Here is a 19,333-nt window from a genome sequence, read left to right as displayed (position 1 = left end):
CTCTTTGTCTCTTTGTTTTCTTAAATAAAATTAATTTATTCTACACAACAGCAAAACTCTTCCAGACTCTTTTCTCCCCTATGTACAAACATTTGCACTTGCATTGCTCCCCCTCTCCTTCACCTCTCAGCCAACAGCTGCAGGTCTGTAAGGCAGTGCTCCCATCCACACCCCCTCAGTGAAGAGCAGGAGTCACCATGTCTGTGCCACATCCTTCACTCTGTGTGTGAGGGAAGAGGTTGCACCTTAAACCCACCAGCCAAGAGCACCTGGCCTCTCCCTGCTGCCTGGACCCCTCCAAGCTGGGCTTTTAACTGTGCTGAGGAAGGACAAACACACCCAGCAGAGCAAACTGGTGCCACTGCCCTCTGAAGGGCTGTGTTCTGGGGGAGGGGGTGGCTTCTGCTGCACGAATGAGCCCCACCAGGGGCTCTTACACCCCCCCCCCCGGGACAGGAAGGCAGGTTCTGTGTTGCAGGAGGAGGCAAGGAGCCTTGGAGACACCTTCCCTGCCCTCTGGAAGTGGGAGAGAAAAATGACACCAGCACTGGGGACATCTTTTGCTAGCTCAGGAAAGAAGGCACCATAAAAAGAAGCAGAGATTTGACCCAGCCCAGAACTCCAGGCGAGTTCAAGGGGGGTTGAGCTGAGTTGTGGCTCGTCTCATGCCACTCCTTGCCCTAAGGAGGAACCTCCAGCTGGGTGTGGTGGGGTCTGCTTTACCTGGAGACCTACCCAGACACTCAAAGCCACCTCACCCAGGTCCTGCCAGCAGTGTCACCCAAGCCTGGCAGCCACAGGAGGACCTGGGGGACCCTGGTGATGGAGAAGGCCAAAGCAGGAGGGACAGGCAAGCACTTTGTGAGCAAAGCTGCCCTTGCAGAGGGTCTCCCAGGCCAAGAGCAGGCAATCTCAGTTAGCAGCCTGGGCTGTAAAACCACCCCCAGGGCTCCAGAGACCTGCAGGAAAAGCACCCAGAGGATGGTGCACACCTGGGGACAGCAGGTCCCTGCTCCATGCTCCCTTCCAGAGCTCACCTCTACCAGGGCACCTCCTGTTTCAGCTAGAGCTGCCTGTGGGGCTGCACTGCTCTATCAGAATAGCCACCGAGGAGTGGTGACCATGGCAGTGTCTGGTCCTTCCCAGCAGCAGGGCTGCTACAGCTGTCCCTGGGCAGGGTTTTGGATCTGCAGCCATCAGTGAGGGCAATCCAGCCTGGCCTGGCCCCTCTGTGTCAGCCACCTGGCAGCAGCTTCATTCTTTTTGCTCTCCCTGGGCAAGAGAGCCCAAGAGAAAAACCCAAATGCCCTCCTGAAGACCTCTGGGGTTTTCATTCCCCATCTCAGCCCCTGGCCTCTGTCTGACGCCCCCCAGGACATCCTGGGTGAGAGACAACTGAGTGGGAGTGGTCAGATTTGTCTTGATTTGCCCTTGAGCTGAGAAAGGCATCGGTGGAAAGCAGGCAGGAGGCTGAGCTCATGTCCTGGAGGAGAGCTCAGGCTTTGAAAAAGCAAGGAAGGGAGGGAAGAGGAAAGGAGTTGTGCAGAGACTCTCTGTCGGTAGAGCAAGGACAGGAGGAAGGAGCAGACATGGCAGGACAGCAGGAAAACCCTTCCTGGAGTGATTCATTAAGTGCTGGAAAAGCCTTCTCCGGGCAGAGGGTGGGAAACATGCCCCAGAGGCAGCCTGAACCCCCAGGCTCCTGCAGCTGCCTCCTGCTCCTGTGCGAGGGAAGCCTCTGCGCTGGGATCTGCCCTTTCCATCTTCAGCCCCTGCTTTGTGGGGTGGTGGTGCTAGGAGGGATGTTGGCCACACTGGGCAACAGAGGAGCCATGCCAGGGTGCTTTGGCTGGAGGATGGAGCTCATCACAGCATCAGGCTGCCAGCCCAGGGTGGGTATATCCCCAGGGAGGAGGTGCAGGGTGCAGGCTCTTGGTCCAGAGGGAACGAGAAGAGGCTGCGAGCTCCAGCGTGGCACTGACACCTCCCCAGCCGCCAGCCCTGCCCCAGCCTCGAGGCTGGTGCCAGGTGCCGCTGGGACATCACCTGCTGCTGACACAGCAGAGAGGAGGAGGAGGACATCCCGGCTGGGTCGCTGGCGGTGGCTGCAGGAGGCTGGTGCAGCAGTGAGGGGTGCTGGGGCCCCACATGCCCCCCGCAGCCACCCTGGGCACGGGGGCTCAGTAGAAGGAGTATTGGTTCTCCACCGCCCGGGTGCGGCTGCGGGCACCGTCAGCCTCGTGGTAGTCCTCGGCACCGCTGGCGGGGGGCTCCGGCCGGCGCTCGGCGCTGTCGCTGCGGCTGCGGGGGCCCAGGGCCCCCTCCAGGCGGTGGTAGGGCGCGGGGACGGCAGGGGTCGCGGCCGCCCCCTCGGCGGGCGGCGGGGCTGGGGGGCCGGCGGGTGCGGTGCTGCAGTAGTGCGGGGGTGGCACGTCCCGGCTGCCCGGCGGCTGCGGCACCGCAGCGGGGGCGGGGGCAGCATCTGCGAGGGAGACAGGAGCGTGACCAGCCCCGCTCCACCGCTGGCCCCTTCCCGCGCACACCTTCCCTCTCGCTTGCCCTCTCTACCCTCGACCTGGCCTTCCCCAGCCCTCCTCGCCCACCCTGTCGCAGCACGGCAGGATGCCCCAAGCCCCACTGCGCCTCTCCTGCCACCCACAGCCAGGCACACAGGGGTCACCCCAGCACAGCCCCGCTCCTCCCTGCGTGCTCCTCCTTGCACGCTCCTCCCTGCGCGCTCCTCCCTGCACGCTCCTCCTTGCACGCTCCTCCCTGCGCGCTCCTCCCTGCGCGCTCCTCCCTGCGCGCTCCTCCCTGCACGCTCCTCCCTGCGCGCTCCTCCCTGCGCGCTCCTCCCTGCGCGCTCCTCCCTGCGCGCTCCTCCCTGCGCGCTCCTCCGTGCGTGCTTCTCCCTGCGTGCTCCTCCCTGCGTGCTCCTCCTTGCACGCTCCTCCTTGCACGCTCCATCCTGCACGCTCCTCCTTGCACGCTCCTCCCTGCACCCTCCTCCCTGCGCGCTCCTCCCTGCACGCTCCTCCATGCACGCTCCTCCCTGCACGCTCCTCCCTGCGCGCTCCTCCCTGCACGCTCCTCCCTGCACGCTCCTCCTTGCACGCTCCTCCCTGCACCCTCCTCCTTGCACGCTCCTCCTTGCACGCTCCTCCCTGCACGCTCCTCCTTGCACTCTCCTCCCTGCACGCTCCTCCCTGCACCCTCCTCCCTGCGCGCTCCTCCCTGCGCGCTCCTCCGTGCGTGCTTCTCCCTGCGTGCTCCTCCCTGCGTGCTCCTCCTTGCACGCTCCTCCTTGCACGCTCCATCCTGCACGCTCCTCCTTGCACGCTCCTCCCTGCACCCTCCTCCCTGCGCGCTCCTCCCTGCACGCTCCTCCATGCACGCTCCTCCCTGCACGCTCCTCCCTGCGCGCTCCTCCCTGCACGCTCCTCCCTGCACGCTCCTCCTTGCACGCTCCTCCCTGCACGCTCCTCCTTGCACGCTCCTCCTTGCACGCTCCTCCCTGCACGCTCCTCCTTGCACTCTCCTCCCTGCACGCTCCTCCTTGCACGCTCCTCCCTGCACCCTCCTCCTTGCACGCTCCTCCTTGCACGCACCTCCTTGCACGCTCCATCCTGCACGCTCCTCCTTGCACGCTCCTCCCTGCACCCTCCTCCTTGCACGCTCCTCCCTGCACGCTCCTCCCTGCACGCTCCTCCTTGCACGCTCCATCCTGCACGCTCCTCCTTGCACTCTCCTCCCTGCACGCTCCTCCTTGCACGCTCCTCCCTGCACGCTCCTCCCTGCACGCTTCTCCTTGCACGCTCCTCCCTGCACGCTTCTCCTTGCACGCTCCTCCCTGCACGCTTCTCCTTGCACGCTCCTCCCTGCATGCTCCTCCCTGCACGCTCCTCCCTGCACGCTCCTCCTTGCACGCTCCTCCCTGCACGCTCCATCCTGCACGCTCCTCCTTGCACGCTCCTCCCTGCACGCTCCTCCCTGCACGCTCCTCCTTTAACGCTCCTCCTTGCACGCTCCATGCTGCACGCACCTCCTTGCACTCTCCTCCCTGCACGCTCCTCCTTGCACGCTCCTCCTTGCACGCTCCTCCTTGCACACTCCATCCTGCACGCTCCTCCTTGCACTCTCCTCCCTGCTCACTCCGCCTTGCACGCTCCTCCTTGCACGCTCCTCCTTGCACGCTCCTCCCTGCACGCTCCTCCTTGCAAGCTCCTCCCTGCACGCTCCTCCCTTCGTGCTCCTCCTTTAACGCTCCTCCTTGCACTCTCCTCCCTGCACGCTCCTCCTTGCACGCTCCTCCCTGCGTGCTCCTCCTTGCACGCTCCTCCTTGCACGCTCCTCCCTGCACGCTCCTCCCTGCACGCTCCTCCTTGCACGCTCCTCCTTGCACGCTCCTCCCTGCACGCTCCTCCTTGCACGCTCCTCCCTGCACGCTCCTCCCTGCACGCTCCTCCATGCACGCTCCTCCCTGCGTGCTTCTCCCTGCACGCTCCTCCTTGCACGCTCCTCCTTGCACGCTCCTCCTTGCACTCTCCTCCCTGCACGCTCCTCCTTGCACGCTCCTCCCTGCGTGCTCCTCCCTGCACGCTCCTCCTTGCACGCTCCTCCTTGCACGCGCCTCCCTGCACGCTCCTCCCTTCGTGCTCCTCCTTGCACGCTCCTCCCTGCACGCTTCTCCTTTCACGCTCCTCCCTGCACGCTCCTCCCTGCACGCTCCTCCTTGCACGCTCCTCCTTGCACGCGCCTCCCTGCACGCTCCTCCTTTAACGCTCCTCCTTGCACGCTCCTCCCTGCACGCTTCTCCTTGCACGCTCCTCCCTGCATGCTCCTCCCTGCACGCTCCTCCCTGCACGCTCCTCCCTGCACGCTCCTCCCTGCACGCTCCTCCTTGCTTGCTCCTCCCTGCACGCTCCATCCTGCACGCTCCTCCTTGCACGCTCCATCCTGCACGCTCCTCCTTGCACGCTCCTCCCTGCACGCTCCTCCCTGCACGCTCCTCCTTGCACACTCCATCCTGCATGCTCCTCCTTGCACTCTCCTCCCTGCTCGCTCCGCCTTGCATGCTCCTCCTTGCACGCTCCTCCTTGCACGCTCCTCCTTGCACGCTCCTCCCTGCACGCTCCTCCCTGCACGCTCCTCCTTTAACGCTCCTCCTTGCACGCTCCTCCTTGCACGCTCCTCCCTGCGTGCTTCTCCCTGCACGCTCCTCCTTGCACTCTCCTCCCTGCACGCTCCTCCTTGCACGCTCCTCCCTGCGCGCTCCTCCCTGCACGCTCCTCCTTGCACGCTCCTCCTTGCACACGCCTCCCTGCACGCTCCTCCCTTCGTGCTCCTCCTTGCACGCTCCTCCTTGCACGCTCCTCCCTGCACGCTCCTCCTTGCACGCTCCTCCCTGCGTGCTTCTCCCTGAGCGCTCCTCCTTGCACGCTCCTCCTTGCACGCTCCTCCTTGCACTCTCCTCCCTGCACGCTCCTCCTTGCACGCTCCTCCCTGCGTGCTCCTCCCTGCACGCTCCTCCCTGCACGCTCCTCCCTGCACGCTTCTCCTTGCACGCTCCTCCCTGCACGCTCCTCCCTGCACGCTTCTCCTTGCACGCTCCTCCCTGCACGCTCCTCCTTGCACGCTCCTCCCTGCACGCTCCTCCCTGCACGCTCCATCCTGCACGCTCCTCCTTGCACACTCCTCCCTGCACTCTCCTCCCTGCTCGCTCCTCCTTGCACGCTCCTCCCTGCACGCTCCTCCCTGCACGCTCCATCCTGCACGCTCCTCCCTGCACTCTCCTCCCTGCACGCTCCTCATTGCACGCTCCTCCCTGCACGCTCCTCCCTGCACGCTCCTCATTGCGCGCTCCTCATTGCGCGCTCCTCCCTGCGCGCTCCTCCCTGCGCGCTCCTCCTTGCACGCTCCTCCTTGCACGCTCCTCCCTGCACGCTCCTCCCTGCACGCTTCTCCTTGCACGCTCCTCCTTGCACGCTCCTCCCTGCACGCTCCTCCTTGCACGCTTCTCCCTGCACGCTCCTCCCTGCACGCTCCTCCCTGCACGCTCCTCCTTGCACGCTCCTCCCTGCACGCTCCTCCTTGCACGCTTCTCCCTGCACGCTCCTCCCTGCACGCTCCTCATTGCGCGCTTCTCCTTGCACGCTCCTCCTTGCACGCTTCTCCCTGCACGCTTCTCCCTGCACGCTCCTCCCTGCGCGCTCCTCCCTGCGCGCTCCTCCTTGCACGCTCCTCCTTGCACGCTCCTCCCTGCACGCTCCTCCCTGCACGCTTCTCCTTGCACGCTCCTCCTTGCACGCTCCTCCCTGCACGCTCCTCCTTGCACGCTTCTCCCTGCACGCTCCTCCCTGCACGCTCCTCCCTGCACGCTCCTTGCACGCTCCTCCCTGCACGCTTCTCCCTGCACGCTCCTCCTTGCACGCTTCTCCTTGCACACTCCTCCTTGCACGCTCCTCCCTGCACGCTCCTCCTTGCATGCTGCTCCCTGCACGCTCCTCCCTGCATGCTCCTCCTTGCATGCTCCTCCTTGCATGCTCCTCCCTGCATGCTCCCCCCTGCATGCTTCTCCCTGCCCACTTTCTAGCCAGCGCCCACCTCGGCGCATCTCTGAAGCCACACACACACACACTGGCGCAGCTGCAGGGAGGGGAGTGGTTGGGACAATGCCGTGGGTGAGATCCCAGCCCAGCTGCCCAACGCAAGTCTCCCCCTGCAGCCGTGCCCCTGGCTGGGGCCAGCACCTACCTGGCAGGGGGCTCTGGGCCACCACGTAGCTGCGCAGGGTGATGTCGGCGGCGCCTCCCGACTCCAGGGGGATGGGGTGGGTGTGGAAGTGCCGCAGCATGTCGAAGATGGTCTGGAACCAGAGGTGCTGGACGTGGCACTGCCCGCTCTCGTTCAGCGACAGCCGCAGGTGCTGCAAGGGCAGGAGGCCAGCGGTGAGCTGGGGCTTGGGTGGGGGAGGCTCGGGAGGGCAGGGAGAGAGCATCGTGGAGAGGTGGGGGTTGGAGGGGACCTCCGGAGAGCACTGAGTCCAACCCTCCCTGCCAGAGCAGGGTCACCCAGGAACACACCCTGGCAGCTTTGGAAGCTCTCCAGAGAAGAAGACTCCACAGCAGCCTGCTCCAGGGCTCCAGCACCCTCACACTGACCAAGTTCTTTCTCCTGTTGAGGTGGAATTTCCTGTGACTGAGCTTATGTCCATTGCTCCTCATCCTGTCACCGGCTGTCGCTGGACAAGAGCCTGGCAGCAGCCTCCTGACAGCTACCCTTCAGGTATTTAAATCACAGGATGGGTTGGGTTGGAAGGGACCTTAAAGATTATCCAGTTCCAACCCTCCTGCCCTGGCCAGGGACACCTCCCACCCGCACAGGATGCTCGAGGCCAACCCTTTGTCTGGGAAAGGAATTTGTAGCTATTGATAAGGTCCCTCCTTAGCCTTTTCTTCTCCAGAGTGCACAGCCCCGGGGCTCTCAGCCTGTGCTCCTAAAAGAGATGCTGCAGTCCCTTCACCATCCTCACAGCCCTCCCTTCAACTCTCTCCAGTAGACCCCTGTCCCTCTGGAACTGCGGGGAAGCCCAGAGCTGGACCCAGGGCTCCAGACATGGTCTACCTAGGGCCAGGTAGAAGGTAAGAACCTCCCTCGACCTGCTGGAGGTCGCAAGGGATGCCCTGCTAGGGTGGCAACTCACCGCAGAGGCATTTGGCATCACCAGGTGACACCTACTTATAGAACGTTTTAGGTTGGAAGTGACCTCAAAGCTCAGCCAGTTCCAGCCCCCTGCCAGGGCAGGGACACCTCCCGCTAGAACAAGTCGCTCAAGGCCTCATCCATCCTTGAACACTTCAGGGAGGTTGTGGAGCAAAGAAATTTGTCCTCATCTCCAACCTGACCCTGCCCTGGCAAAACTTCCTTTCCTATCACCGGATCCCAGGGAGCAGAGCCCAAGCCCCACCTGGCTGCAGCCTCCTCTCAGGGAACTGCAGAGAGCAATGAGCTCTGCCCTCAGCCTCCTCCAGGCTGCACACCCCCAGCTCCCTCAGCTGCTCCTCCCCAGCCCTGCTCTCCAGACCCTTCCCCACCTTTCCTGCCCTTCTCTGGCCCTGCTCCAGCTCCTCAATGTCCTCCTTGGAGTGGGAGCCCCAAAACTGACCCCAGTACTTGAGCTGTGCCTTCCCCAGTGCCCAGCACAGGGGCACAACCCCTGCCCTACTCCTGCTGGCCACACCACTGCTGAGCCAGGCCAGGCTGCTGGTGCCCTTCTTGCCCACCTAGGCACCCCCTGGCTCATCTCCAGCTGCTGCCAACCAGCACCCCCAGGGCCGTTTCCATCGGGCAGTTTCCAGCCACTCTGCCCCCAGGTTGGAGCCTTCCTGGGGTTGTTGTGACCCAAGGTGGGGTCTGCTCAACAACCTCCCTGGGCAACCTGTGCCAGTGTCTCACCTCCATCAACCTGTGCCAGTGTCTCACCACCTTCAACCTGTGCCAGTGTCTCGCCACCATCAACCTGTGCCAGTGTCTCACCATCCTCAGCCTGTGCCAGTGTCTCACCTCCATCAACCTGTGCCAGTGTCTCACCATCCTCAACCTGTGCCAGTGTCTCACCACCTTCAACCTGTGCCAGTGTCTTACCACCCTCAACCTGTGCCAGTGTCTCACCTCCATCAACCTGTGCCAGTGTCTCACCACCCTCAACCTGTGCCAGTGTCTCACCTCCATCAACCTGTGCCAGTGTCTCACCTCCATCAGCCTGTGCCAGTGTCTCACCACTGCAAAGAACTTCTTCCTAACATCCAGTTTCGATCTCCCCTATGCCACTCTAAACCCATTCCTCCTCCCCGTTGTCAGCAGTGCCCCCGCAGCCCGAAGCGCTGGGCAGGGCTGGGGCAGCTGCGGCACTCACCTTGGCTTTGCCCTGGAAGTTGAAGGTGAGGACGTACTCCCCGGGCCGGGTCTCGCTCTGGCGGATGACGAAGAGGCCGTGGCTGCGGGCGCCCCCCAGCAGCACCAGCTGCGCCGCCTTCACCCGCGACAGCGGCCCGTGGAACCAGGGGAACTCGCTCAGGTTCAGCTCTGCCTCCGCCTCGCCGTCCTCCCCTGCCCGCAGCGCACACAGCGTTATAGAGAGCATCCCGGACCCCCCCCGCCCCGCCCCGCTCCCTGCTCCTCCTCCCTCCCGGCACCTCCCCAGAGGCAGATCCTGCGCCCCAGTACCTGCCGGGTGCCCGCCGCTGGTGGCAGGGGACGACTCCAGCGTCTGCAGGAAGCTCTCCAGCGGGACGTGGGCCAGGAGGTCGCTGAGGGAGTCCCGGCCCCGGCTGTGGGGCGCGGGGGCAGCGGTGGCGGTGGGCAGGGCACATCTGTCCGGCGGCCGGGGCGCATCTGGAAGGGAATGTGCAGAGGGATGGGCTGAGGGCGCAGCACCACCCAGCAGGGCTGGGAGAGGTTGGGGGTGCCCTGCTCTGAAGGCACCCCTGGCCAGCACGGGGCAGGGTTGTGGCTCTGGCTGCAGCCCGGGGCTGTGCTGGGCTTCCTTCCCCTGGTGTGACCGGGATGGGAGGCACAGAGGTGCTGTGGCTGGGCACCAGAGCTGAGGTGGGGCTGTGCAGGTGGAGGCTGCTCGCTGGCACCCAGAGACCCCAGGGCCTCAATTCTCTGCACGTACAGGGGCAACACTGATGTCTTCAAGAGGAAGATGGACAGATGGGCGATGGAGAGATCCAGCCCCACAGCACCTGCTTGGGCATCCTGCAGCAGCTGGCCCTGTCTAAACCAGAGCTGGCAGCTAGAGATGCCCACCCCTGCTGGTGGGTGCTCTTCCCTGGGCATGGGTCCTTACCATCAGCCAGGAACTCGCAGCTGCAGGAGGACATCCTGCCCTGCAGGCAGGCTCCCTGGGTGCAGGATGCCAGCTCGATGTCATCCCCACTGTCCCTGCGGGCAGAGCACAGAGCAGATGGGCACAGATTCAGAGAGTCACAGAATGGGTTGCCCGGAGGGGGGGGGTGGTGCCCCCCTCTCTAGAGATGTTCAAGACCAGCTTGGACAAGAGAAACTTCATCGTCCAGCTCCATCTCGAACACCTCCTGCCAGGGGGCATCCACCACCTCCCTGGGCAACCTGTGCCAGTCTCTCCCCATCCTCACCGTCAAGAATTTCTTCCTCCAGTCTCAATCTCCTCAAGTTTCAATCCATTCCCTCTCTTCCTGTCACTACAAGCCCCTGTAAAAAGTCCCTGCCCAGCTTTCTTGCAGGTTCCTTTCAGGTGTGTGCCAGCTGCTGTGCCACAGACACACCAGCACGTGGCACCTCTGCTCACAGATGCGTGGCAGGGACGCGGCCAAACAGACCTCCAGCTGTGGCCCAGGAGCACATCCTGATGCTCCTCATCTCCTCCCGCAGGGGCTGCATGAACTGAAGCAGCCACAGCAGCAAGAGGCCAAACGACCTCTTGGGAGCTGAGGGTGTGCAGCCTGCAGCAGAGGAGGCTGAGGGCAGAGCTCATTGCTGCCTGCAGCTGCCTGCAGGGAGGCTGTAGCCAGGTGGGGTTGGGCTCTGCTGCCAGGCAGCCGGGGACAGAAGAAGGGGACACAGCCTGGAGCTGTGCCAGGGCAGGTCTAGGCTGGATGTTAGGAGGAAGCTGTTGTCAGAGAGAGTGATTGGCATTGGAATGGGCTGCCCAGGGAGGTGGTGGAGTCTGTGTGGCTGGAGGTGTTGCAGCCAAGCCTGGCTGGGGCACTGAGTGCCATGGTCTGGTTGGTTGGTTGGGGCTGGGTGCTAGGTTGGGCTGGCTGAGCCTGGAGGTCCCTTCCAGCCTACCTGATTCTGTGACCTGGATTTTTTTGGGTGAGAAAAGAACATGGGGGGAGGAACGAAACCCTTGAAATGCTTCATCCCTGGAAGTGTTTCAGACCAGGCTGAATGAGGCTTTGAGCAACCTGGGCTAGTGGGAGGTGTCCCTGCCCATGGCAGGGGCATGGAACTGGATGAGCTTTAAGATCCCTTCCAACACAACCCATTCATAGATTCAGAGAACTGTTTGGGTTGGAAATGGCCTCTGAGCTCATCCAGTTCAACAGCAAACCAGCACCACCATGGCCACCAAACCTTGTCCCCAGGTGCCATGGCCATACCTGTCTGGAGCACATCCAGGGATGGGCACTCCACCACCTCCCTGGGCAGCCTGTGCCAATCCCTGACCACTCTTGCAGCAAAGACATCTGTCCTCATCTCCAACCTAACCCTGCCCTGGCACAATTTCAAGCCATTGCCTCTCCTCCTGTTATCTGATCCTGGGGAGAAGAGCCCAACCCCTACCTGGCTGCAGCCTCCTCTCAGGGAGCTGCAGAGAGCAATGAGCTCTGCCCTCAGCCTCCTCTCCTCCAGGCTGACCCCCACCCCAGCTCCCTCAGCTGCTTCTCCCCAGCCCTGTTCTCCAGACCCTTCCCCAGCTTTGTTACCCTCCTCTGGACCTGCTCCAGCTCCTCAATGTCCTTCTTGGTGTGCAGAGCCCAAATGTGAGCCCAGGGTGAGAGGTGCCTGGGTCCTGCCAGCTTGCCTCAGCTGCAGCATTTTGTTCCAGCCTTGCTGGTTTGAAATGTGTTCCCTTGGCTTGCAGTGCTGTGCTCTGCCAGACAGCTGCACACCCATGCAGCCTCCCACCAGCCACTTCCCCCCAGGGCTGCTCTCACTTTCACCCAGCACGACAGGAATTACCAGCCCACAGGAATTGCATCCCTCTGAGACACCAAAAACCAAACTGGGAGGCTGAGAGTGAGCAGGAACAGAGCAAGGAGGTGGATCACAGCGATTCACACATTGCATCGGGTTGGGAGGGACCCTCCAAGGTCATCTTGTCCAACGCCCCCGCAGGCAGCAGGGACACCTCCAACTGCAGCAGGCTGCCCAGGGCCACATCGAGTCTGAGCTTGGTGACTCCAGAGATGGGGCCTCAACTACCTCCCTGGGCAGCCTGTGCCAGTCTCTCCCCACCCTCACTGTGCAGAACCTCCTCCTGATGTCCAGCCTAACTCACAGACTCAGGATTAACCAGGTTGGAAAAGACCTTTGAGATCATCGAGTCCAACCTACCACCTAACGCTCTCTAACTGAGCCATGGCTCCAGGTGCCTCATCCTGTCCCCTTTTAAACACCTCCAGGGATGGTGACTCCACCACCTCCCCAGGCAGCCCTGCTCCAGCTCCAAACCGTTGCCCCTTGCCCTATCACCTCAATCCCTCCCCAGCCCTCCTGCAGGTCCCCTTCAGGTGCTGAAACGCAGCTCTGAGGTCTCCCTGGAGCCTTCTCCTGCTGCTGAACGATCCCAATCCTTCCAGCCATGCCCTTCAGCCCCCTTCTTGCACAACCCTCCCCAGCCCTCTTTTTACCCTGGCAGCCGGCGAGAGCCGCTGGCATCAGCGGGCAGCTCTTGCTCCGCGGCAGCCACGCGTGTGCAGGCAGCAGCCCTGCCGGTGGCAACAGCTCACCAGGGAGCCGCTGCTGAATTATTTAGCAGCCAGTAAAGTGAATCAGCCGCTGGGAGTCATTCAGCTGCGAGCCGCTTGGAAACAAGAGGGGAGGAAGGAAACCCAAACCAGCAGCTCTTGGCGGAGGAGCCCTCGCCGGGCGCTGCGGCAGCGGCTCCAGCCCTTGGCACGGCCAGCGGGAGCTGACTGAAAGCCTTCCTTGGCAGCCAGCTCCATTAACCAGCTCGTTATGGTTTGCTCTGGAGTTGGTTAGTGCTCGCTCTGCTGTCAGCTCCCCGGGCCAAAGCGGCTCCGCGCCGGGCGCTAAGCAAACAGCCGCAGGCTGCTGCGGCTCCTGCCGCGCCGTGAGGAGAGCCTGGCATGGCCAGGGCCAGTGCCCAGCCTGCCCTCGGTGGCACTGCTTCACTTCGGGCCGCAAAACACGGAAAGAAGCAGGCTGGCAAAGACCTCTCTCGGATGTCCGAGTCCAGCCTAGCACCCAGCACCTTCTAACTGCCTAAACCAAGTGCCCCAGCCAGGCTTGGCTTAAACACCTCCAGCCACACAGACTCCACCACCTCCCTGGGCAGCCCATTCCAATGCCAATCACTCTCTCTGACAGGAACTTCTTCCTAACATCCAGCCTAGACCTGTCCTGGCACAACTTGAGGCTGTGTCCCCTTGTTCTGTCCCCGGCTGCCTGGCAGCAGAGCCCAACCCCACCTGGCTACAGCCTCCCTGCAGGCAGCTGCAGGCAGCAGTGAGCTCTGCCCTGAGCCTCCTCTGCTGCAGGCTGCACCCCCCCAGCTCCCTCAGCCTCTCCTCACAGGGCTGCTGGAAAAGCAGCAAAAGGAGCTGAGGCAGCACAGATCTGCAGTGCCTTAAATGCATCCTTCACGGTGGCTGACCCCACAGTGCCCCAAATAAGTCTCTGGAGTCTGGAGGCAGCTGGAGCCTCTCCAAGCCCCTGCTGGAGGTTTGCTTGAGGTTCAGGCTTGGGCGCCCTGTTATCCCAAAGCTGTGCCAAGGAGAGCAGTGCCAGGCTTTCCCCAGAGCCTGGGGAGTGTCTGCACTGATCTTGCCTCCCTGGGCCTGGCACTGATCCTGGCACTCTGGGGCTGGCACTGATCCTGGGGAGATGCCCCCCGTGATGTGGCACCTCCCACCTCTCAGGGCAACCAAGGCCAGGGTCTCACCAGCCTCACACTCAAACATTTCTCCCTAATGTCTGAGCTAAATCCCCCTCATTCACTTTGGAACCATCACCTCTCATCCTACCTCTCCACTCCCTGATGGAGCAAAAGTCATACAGCAGAGTGAGGCAGTGGAGAGGAAGACATCAGCAGTGTGAGGTTCAACGAGGCCCAGTGCTGGGTCCTGCCCTTGGGTCACAACAACCCCAGGAAGGCTCCAACCTGGGGGCAGAGTGGCTGGAAACTGCCCCATGGAAACGGCCCTGGGGGTGCTGGTTGGCAGCAGCTGAAGATGAGCCAGGGTGTGCCCAGGTGGCCAAGAAGGGCACCAGCAGCCTGGCCTGGCTCAGCAGTGGTGTGGCCAGCAGGAGTAGGGCAGGGGTTGTGCCCCTGTGCTGGGCACTGGGGAAGGCACAGCTCAAGTACTGGGGTCAGTTTTGGGGCTCCCACTCCAAGGAGGACATTGAGGAGCTGGAGCAGGGCCAGAGAAGGGCAACAAAGGTGGGGAAGGGTCTGGAGAGCAGGGCTGGGGGGGAGCAGCTGAGGGAGCTGGGGAGGAGCAGCTGGAGAAGAGGAGACTGAGGGCAGAGCTCATTGCTCTCTGCAGCTCCCTGAGGGGAAGCTGCAGCCAGGTGGGGTTGGGATCAGGTGAAAGGAGAGAAAATGGCCTGAAATTGTGCCTGGGCAGGGTTAGGTTGGAGATGAGGAAAAGTTTCTTTGCTGGAAGAGTGGACAGGGACTGGCAGAGGCTGCCCAGGGAGGTGGTGGAGTCCCCATGCCTGGAGGTGCTCCAGAGAGGTGTGGCCATGGCACTTGGGGACAAGGTTTGGTGGCCATGGTGGGGCTGGGTTGCTGTTGGCCTGGATGATCTCAGAGGCCCTTTCCAACCCAACCAGCTCTGTGGTTTAACTCAGGGATGCAGAATGAAAGCTGCAGAGGCTGAGTGCTGGCAGCTTCCCATGCTGAGGGCAGCATTCCCAGGCCACTTGGCACTGCCTGGCAGAGGTGACACAGAACAGCCACAGTAGCCCTCGATGCCACCCACCCCTCTGACACACACACACACACACACACAGAGGATGCTGACTCTGCTCCAGAGAGCTGCTGCCTTGCCTCAGGGCCTTTACCTCCCCACCCAAGGAGCACAGACTGCATCAGGGCTGGGCAGAGTGGGCAGCGCCTGGCACAGCAGCACCCTCCCGTGCCAGCCTTACCCTGGGTCGATGCAGTCCTGGATGTCTGCCACCCACGAGTGCTTCTGCAGGGAGTCGATGGTCTCCAGGATGTACTCAGCCCCATTCTCCACCTGTGGGCAATAAGGGCACAGCATCAGCTTGTGCCAGGGTCCTGCCACCCGCCCCAGAACCCAGCCAGCCCCTCACATTCTGCTGTTAAACATCACCCAGGGGCAGGGGAGAGGGGAGAAGTGGCTCATCCAGTGCCAACTTCAACTCCAGCCTGCCCTTGAACACCTCCAGGGAGGTTGTGGAGCACAGAAGCACCCAATGTGATCAAAGATCACATTGGGTGCTTCTGTGCTCCACAACCTCCCTGGGCAACCTTGTGCCAGTGTCTCACCACCCAAACCACTGCTCCTTGCCCTGTCACCACACACCACGAGCAAAAGTCCTTCTCCAGCTTTCCTGTGGCTCCTTCAGAAGGTGCCAGGGGCACACCACGACCCTAGGTGAGCTGGGCTGGCAGTGGCTGGCCCTTGCTGCCCCAAAGGCAGTGGCAGATTTGCTGCTTTGCTTTGCTCTGGAGCTGATTTTGCTGCTGGCTGTGCCCACAGGTGCTGGTTGTGCCATGACAAGTTGCCCAGGGGGAGGTTGTGGATATGTGTCCCCCTCCCACCTCTCCCTGGAGGTGTTCAACACCAAGTTGGACAGGAAGAACTTCCATGTGCCATCCCAGAGGGCATCCCTCACGTCTGGAGGATGCTTCAGTGTGTGTGTCCCCCCCAGAATAAAAGCTCTGCACAGGCAGAGCAGAAGCCACTCTGGCCTCAACAGCCAGGATTTAAACCCTCTCCTCTGGTTGTCTTTTCCCACCAGCTGGTCCAGCAGGCTTCTGATTTTTGGGTTGCAACAGGGTAGGAAGAGAAACAGAAGCAAGAGAGGGGGAAAAAAGTGTTAAGATAAAAATCAGGATGTAAAAAGGGCCTCTGGAAGTGCCAGCCCAAAGGGGCTGGGACTGGGGCCAGGAAGGTACAAGACAAGAGGAGGAGTGCCCATCTCTGGAGACATTCAACCCCTGCCAGGTCCAGCTGGAGAGCTGTGACCAGTGGAGTCCCCCAGGGATCAGTGCTGGGGCCAGTCCTGTTCAACATCTTCATCAGTGCCATTGCTGAGGGCACAGACAGAGGCTGCTCAGCAAGTCTGCTGCTGGCACCAAGCTGGGAGGCTTGGCTGAGACAGCTGCAGGCTGTGCTGCCATCCAGAGGCCCTGGGCACAGAGCTGGGCACAGGAACCAACTGAGGTCCAACAAGGCCAAGTGCAGAGTCCTGCACCTGGGCAGCAACAATGAACTGCAGCAGCCCAGGCTGGGAGGTGACTGCTGGAGAGCAGCCCCAAGGAGAGGGCCCTGGGGGTGCTGGGGGAGAGCATCCCTGGCACAGCAATGTGCCCTGGGGGCCAGGAGGCCAATGGGGTCCTGGGGGGCACTCAGCAGAGTGTGTCCAGCAGAGCCAGGGAGGTTCTCCTGCCCCTCTGCTCTGCCCTGCTGAGACCTCACCTTGAGCACTGCCTTCAGTTTGGGGCTCCCCAGCTGCAGAGGGACAGGAACTGCTGGAGAGGGTCCAGCAGAGGGCTGTGAGGATGATGAGGGGAGTGGAGCACTGCCTGAGGAGGAGAGGCTGAGGGCCCTGGGGCTGCTCAGTCTGGAGAGGAGAAGACTGAGAGGGGATCAATGTCTATAAGTATCTGAGGGCTGCCAGGAGGTGGGGGCACAGGCTCTGCTCACTGCTGCCTGGGACAGGACAAGCAGCAGTGGATGGAAGCTGCAGCACAGGAGGTTCCAGCTCAGCACAAGGGGAACTTCTTGCCTGGAAGGGTCCCAGAGCCCTGGCACAGGCTGCCCAGAGAGGTTGTGGAGTCTCCTTCTCTGGATCCTTTCCAGGCCTGTCTGGATGTGTTCCTCTGTGATCTGTGTCAGCATTGTCCTGCTCTGGCAGGGGGTTGGACTGGATGAGCTCCTTGGATCTCTTCCAACCCTGACATCCTGTGAGCCTGTGAATGTGCCTGGCTGTGACCTCCTCTAGGTGCCCCTGCCTTGGCAGGAGGGTTGGACTCAGTGGTCTCCAGAGGTCACTTCCAACCCCTACCATGCTGGGATTCAGGGAGGATGGCAGAGAACCCACATCAGAGGGTGTCAAAAGCCACTCCCTGGCAGCTTTGGCCACCTCCCTGCCACCCAGAACTCTCAGACATGGTGTTGCTGAGCTGAGGAAGCAGCCCTGACTCCAACAGGGCATCCTGGTGTCAGCTGAGACAACCTCCAGCAAATTCAATTAATCACAAACAACTGAATCAATGCTCTGGAAATCAGCAGAGCCTGGGCTGGGGCCAGCAGCTGCCTGCTTCCCTCTGCAGCTCTGGGCTGGGCAAGGGAAACTCGACCCAGCAGAGATCCCTCCTGCCCCTGTGCTGTTTGACCAGAGCAAAAGAGCTTCTGAGCTTTGGAGAGCAAAGTATGAGGCTGGCATGGGAGCCAAGGCTGCTCTCATGCAGAGAATCCCAGAGCCCAGCAGGGTGAGGCTGGAAGGGACCTCTGGAGGTCATCCAGCCCAAGCCCACTCCTACAGCAGGGCACCCACAGCAGCTTGCCCAGCAGCACAGTGCCTAGGGGGGGTTGGAAGCTCTCCACACAAGGACACTCCACAGCCTCTCTGGGCAGCCTGCTCCAGGCCTCCAGCACCCTCACAACAAACAACTTGCTCCTCCTCTGCACAGCCAACCTCCTGCCTGCCACCTTGTGCCCCTTGCTGCCCCTGGGCACCACTGAGCAGAGTCTGGCCCCAGGCTCTTGCGCCTACAGCTCCTTTAGCTCTTGCTGAGCATTGCTCAGCTGCCCTCTGGGGCTGCTCTTCTGCAGGCTCTCAGCCCCAGGGCTCTCAGCCTTTGCTCCTCCCAGAGCTGCTCCAGGCCCCTCAGCAGCTCTGCAGCCTGCCCTGGGCTCTCTCCAGCACTTCCCTGGCTCTCTTGAGTGGGCATTCAACCCTGGGCAGCCTGTGCCAGGCCTTGACAACCCTTAGGGGGAAGAATTGTTCCTCATGTCCAACCTAAACCTCCCCTGGGGCCCCTTCAGGCCATTTCCTCTTGTCTTGTTTCCTCTTGAGGCAGGCAGCAGAGCCCAACCCCCACCTGGCACCAACCTCCCCTCAGGGAGCTGCAGAGAGCAATGAGCTCTGCCCTCAGCCTCCTCTTCTGCAGACCAACCCCCCCAGCTCCATCAGCTGCTCCTCCCCAGCCCTGCTCTCCAGACCCTTCCCCACCTTTGTTGCCCTTCTCTGGCCCTGCTCCAGTCCCTCAAGGTCTTTCTTGCAGTGAGGGTCCCAAAAATGACCCCAGCACTTGAGCTGTGCCCTCCCCAGTTATTCAAAATGTCACCTGGAGCTGATGGGCTCCTCACTTTGCTTTGGCACTAACCACTGCTGAAGAGCAGCAGGCATGGGGAGAGCCTTAGGATCATAGAGTCAGGCAGGCTGGAAGAGAGCTCCAAGCTCAGCCAGCCCAGCCTAGCACCCAGCCCTGCCCAACCAACCAGACCATGGCACTCAGTGCCCCAGCCAGGCTTGGCTGCAACACCTCCAGCCACACAGACTCCACCACCTCCCTGGGCAGCCCATTCCAATGCCAATCACTCTCTTGGGCAACAACTTCCTCCTCACATCCAGCCTAGACCTGCTCTAGCACAGCTCCAGGCTGTGTCCCCTTCTTCTGTCCCTGGCTGCCTGGCAGCAGAGCCCAACCCCACCTGGCTACAGCCTCCCTGCAGGCAGCTGCAGGCAGCAATGAGCTCTGCCCTGAGCCTCCTCTGCTGCAGGCTGCACACCCCCAGCTCCCTCAGCCTCTCCTCACAGGGCTGTGCTCCAGGCCCCTCCCCAGCCTTGCTGCCCTTCTCCAAACACCTTCCAGCACCTCAACATCTCTCTGCAATGGAGGAGCCCAGAACTGGACACAGCACTCCAGGGGTGGCCTGAGCAGTGCTGAGCACAGGGGCACAAGAACCTCCCTTGTCCTGCTGCCCACACTGCTCCTGAGCCAGCCCAGGATGCCACTGGCTCTGCTGCCCACCTGGGCACACTGCTGCCTCCTCTGCAGCTCCTCTCTGCCAGCACCCCCAGCTCCCTCTCTGCCTGGCTGCTCTCAGCCACTCTGGCCCCAGCCTGCAGTGCTGCTTGGGGCTGTTGTGGTCAATGCAGAACCCTGCCCTTGGCCTTGTTCAATCTCATCCCAGTGGCCTCTGCCCACCCATCCAGCCTTTGGAAGGTTTATTTCCTCAGCCTGCTGCAGAGAGTTCCAATGAATTCAGAGAAGCTGGGAAGTGCTCAGGGAAGCTGGGAATGCTCAGAGGAGCTGGGAATGCTCAGAGGAGCTGGGAATGCTCAGAGAAGGTGGGAATGCTCAGAGAAGGTGGGAATGCTCAGAGAAGGTGGGAATGCT

General features: G+C 62.1%; 1 protein-coding gene across 1 annotated transcript in view; it reads right to left on the bottom strand.

Annotated features, from left to right (window-relative positions):
- Positions 1-163: 163 nt before the first annotated feature.
- The window catches only part of SH2B2 (SH2B adaptor protein 2), a 45,980-nt gene continuing 26,810 nt past the window's right edge, over positions 164-19,333 (bottom strand). The window contains exons 5-10 of the mRNA XM_064166311.1: positions 14,884-14,975; positions 9,851-9,945; positions 9,226-9,393; positions 8,915-9,108; positions 6,754-6,925; positions 164-2,482 (exon numbers count right to left, since the gene is read on the bottom strand). Of these exons, the coding sequence (XP_064022381.1) occupies positions 2,181-2,482; positions 6,754-6,925; positions 8,915-9,108; positions 9,226-9,393; positions 9,851-9,945; positions 14,884-14,975 (1,023 nt within the window). The 3' untranslated portion in view covers positions 164-2,180. The remainder of the gene's footprint in view (positions 2,483-6,753; positions 6,926-8,914; positions 9,109-9,225; positions 9,394-9,850; positions 9,946-14,883; positions 14,976-19,333) is intronic.

Source organism: Pogoniulus pusillus, chromosome 27 (assembly GCF_015220805.1).
Source record: "Pogoniulus pusillus isolate bPogPus1 chromosome 27, bPogPus1.pri, whole genome shotgun sequence".
Lineage (NCBI taxonomy): Eukaryota > Metazoa > Chordata > Aves > Piciformes > Lybiidae > Pogoniulus > Pogoniulus pusillus.
Note: the sequence above shows the minus strand (reverse complement) of the source record. Positions and strands in the feature narration are given on the sequence as shown.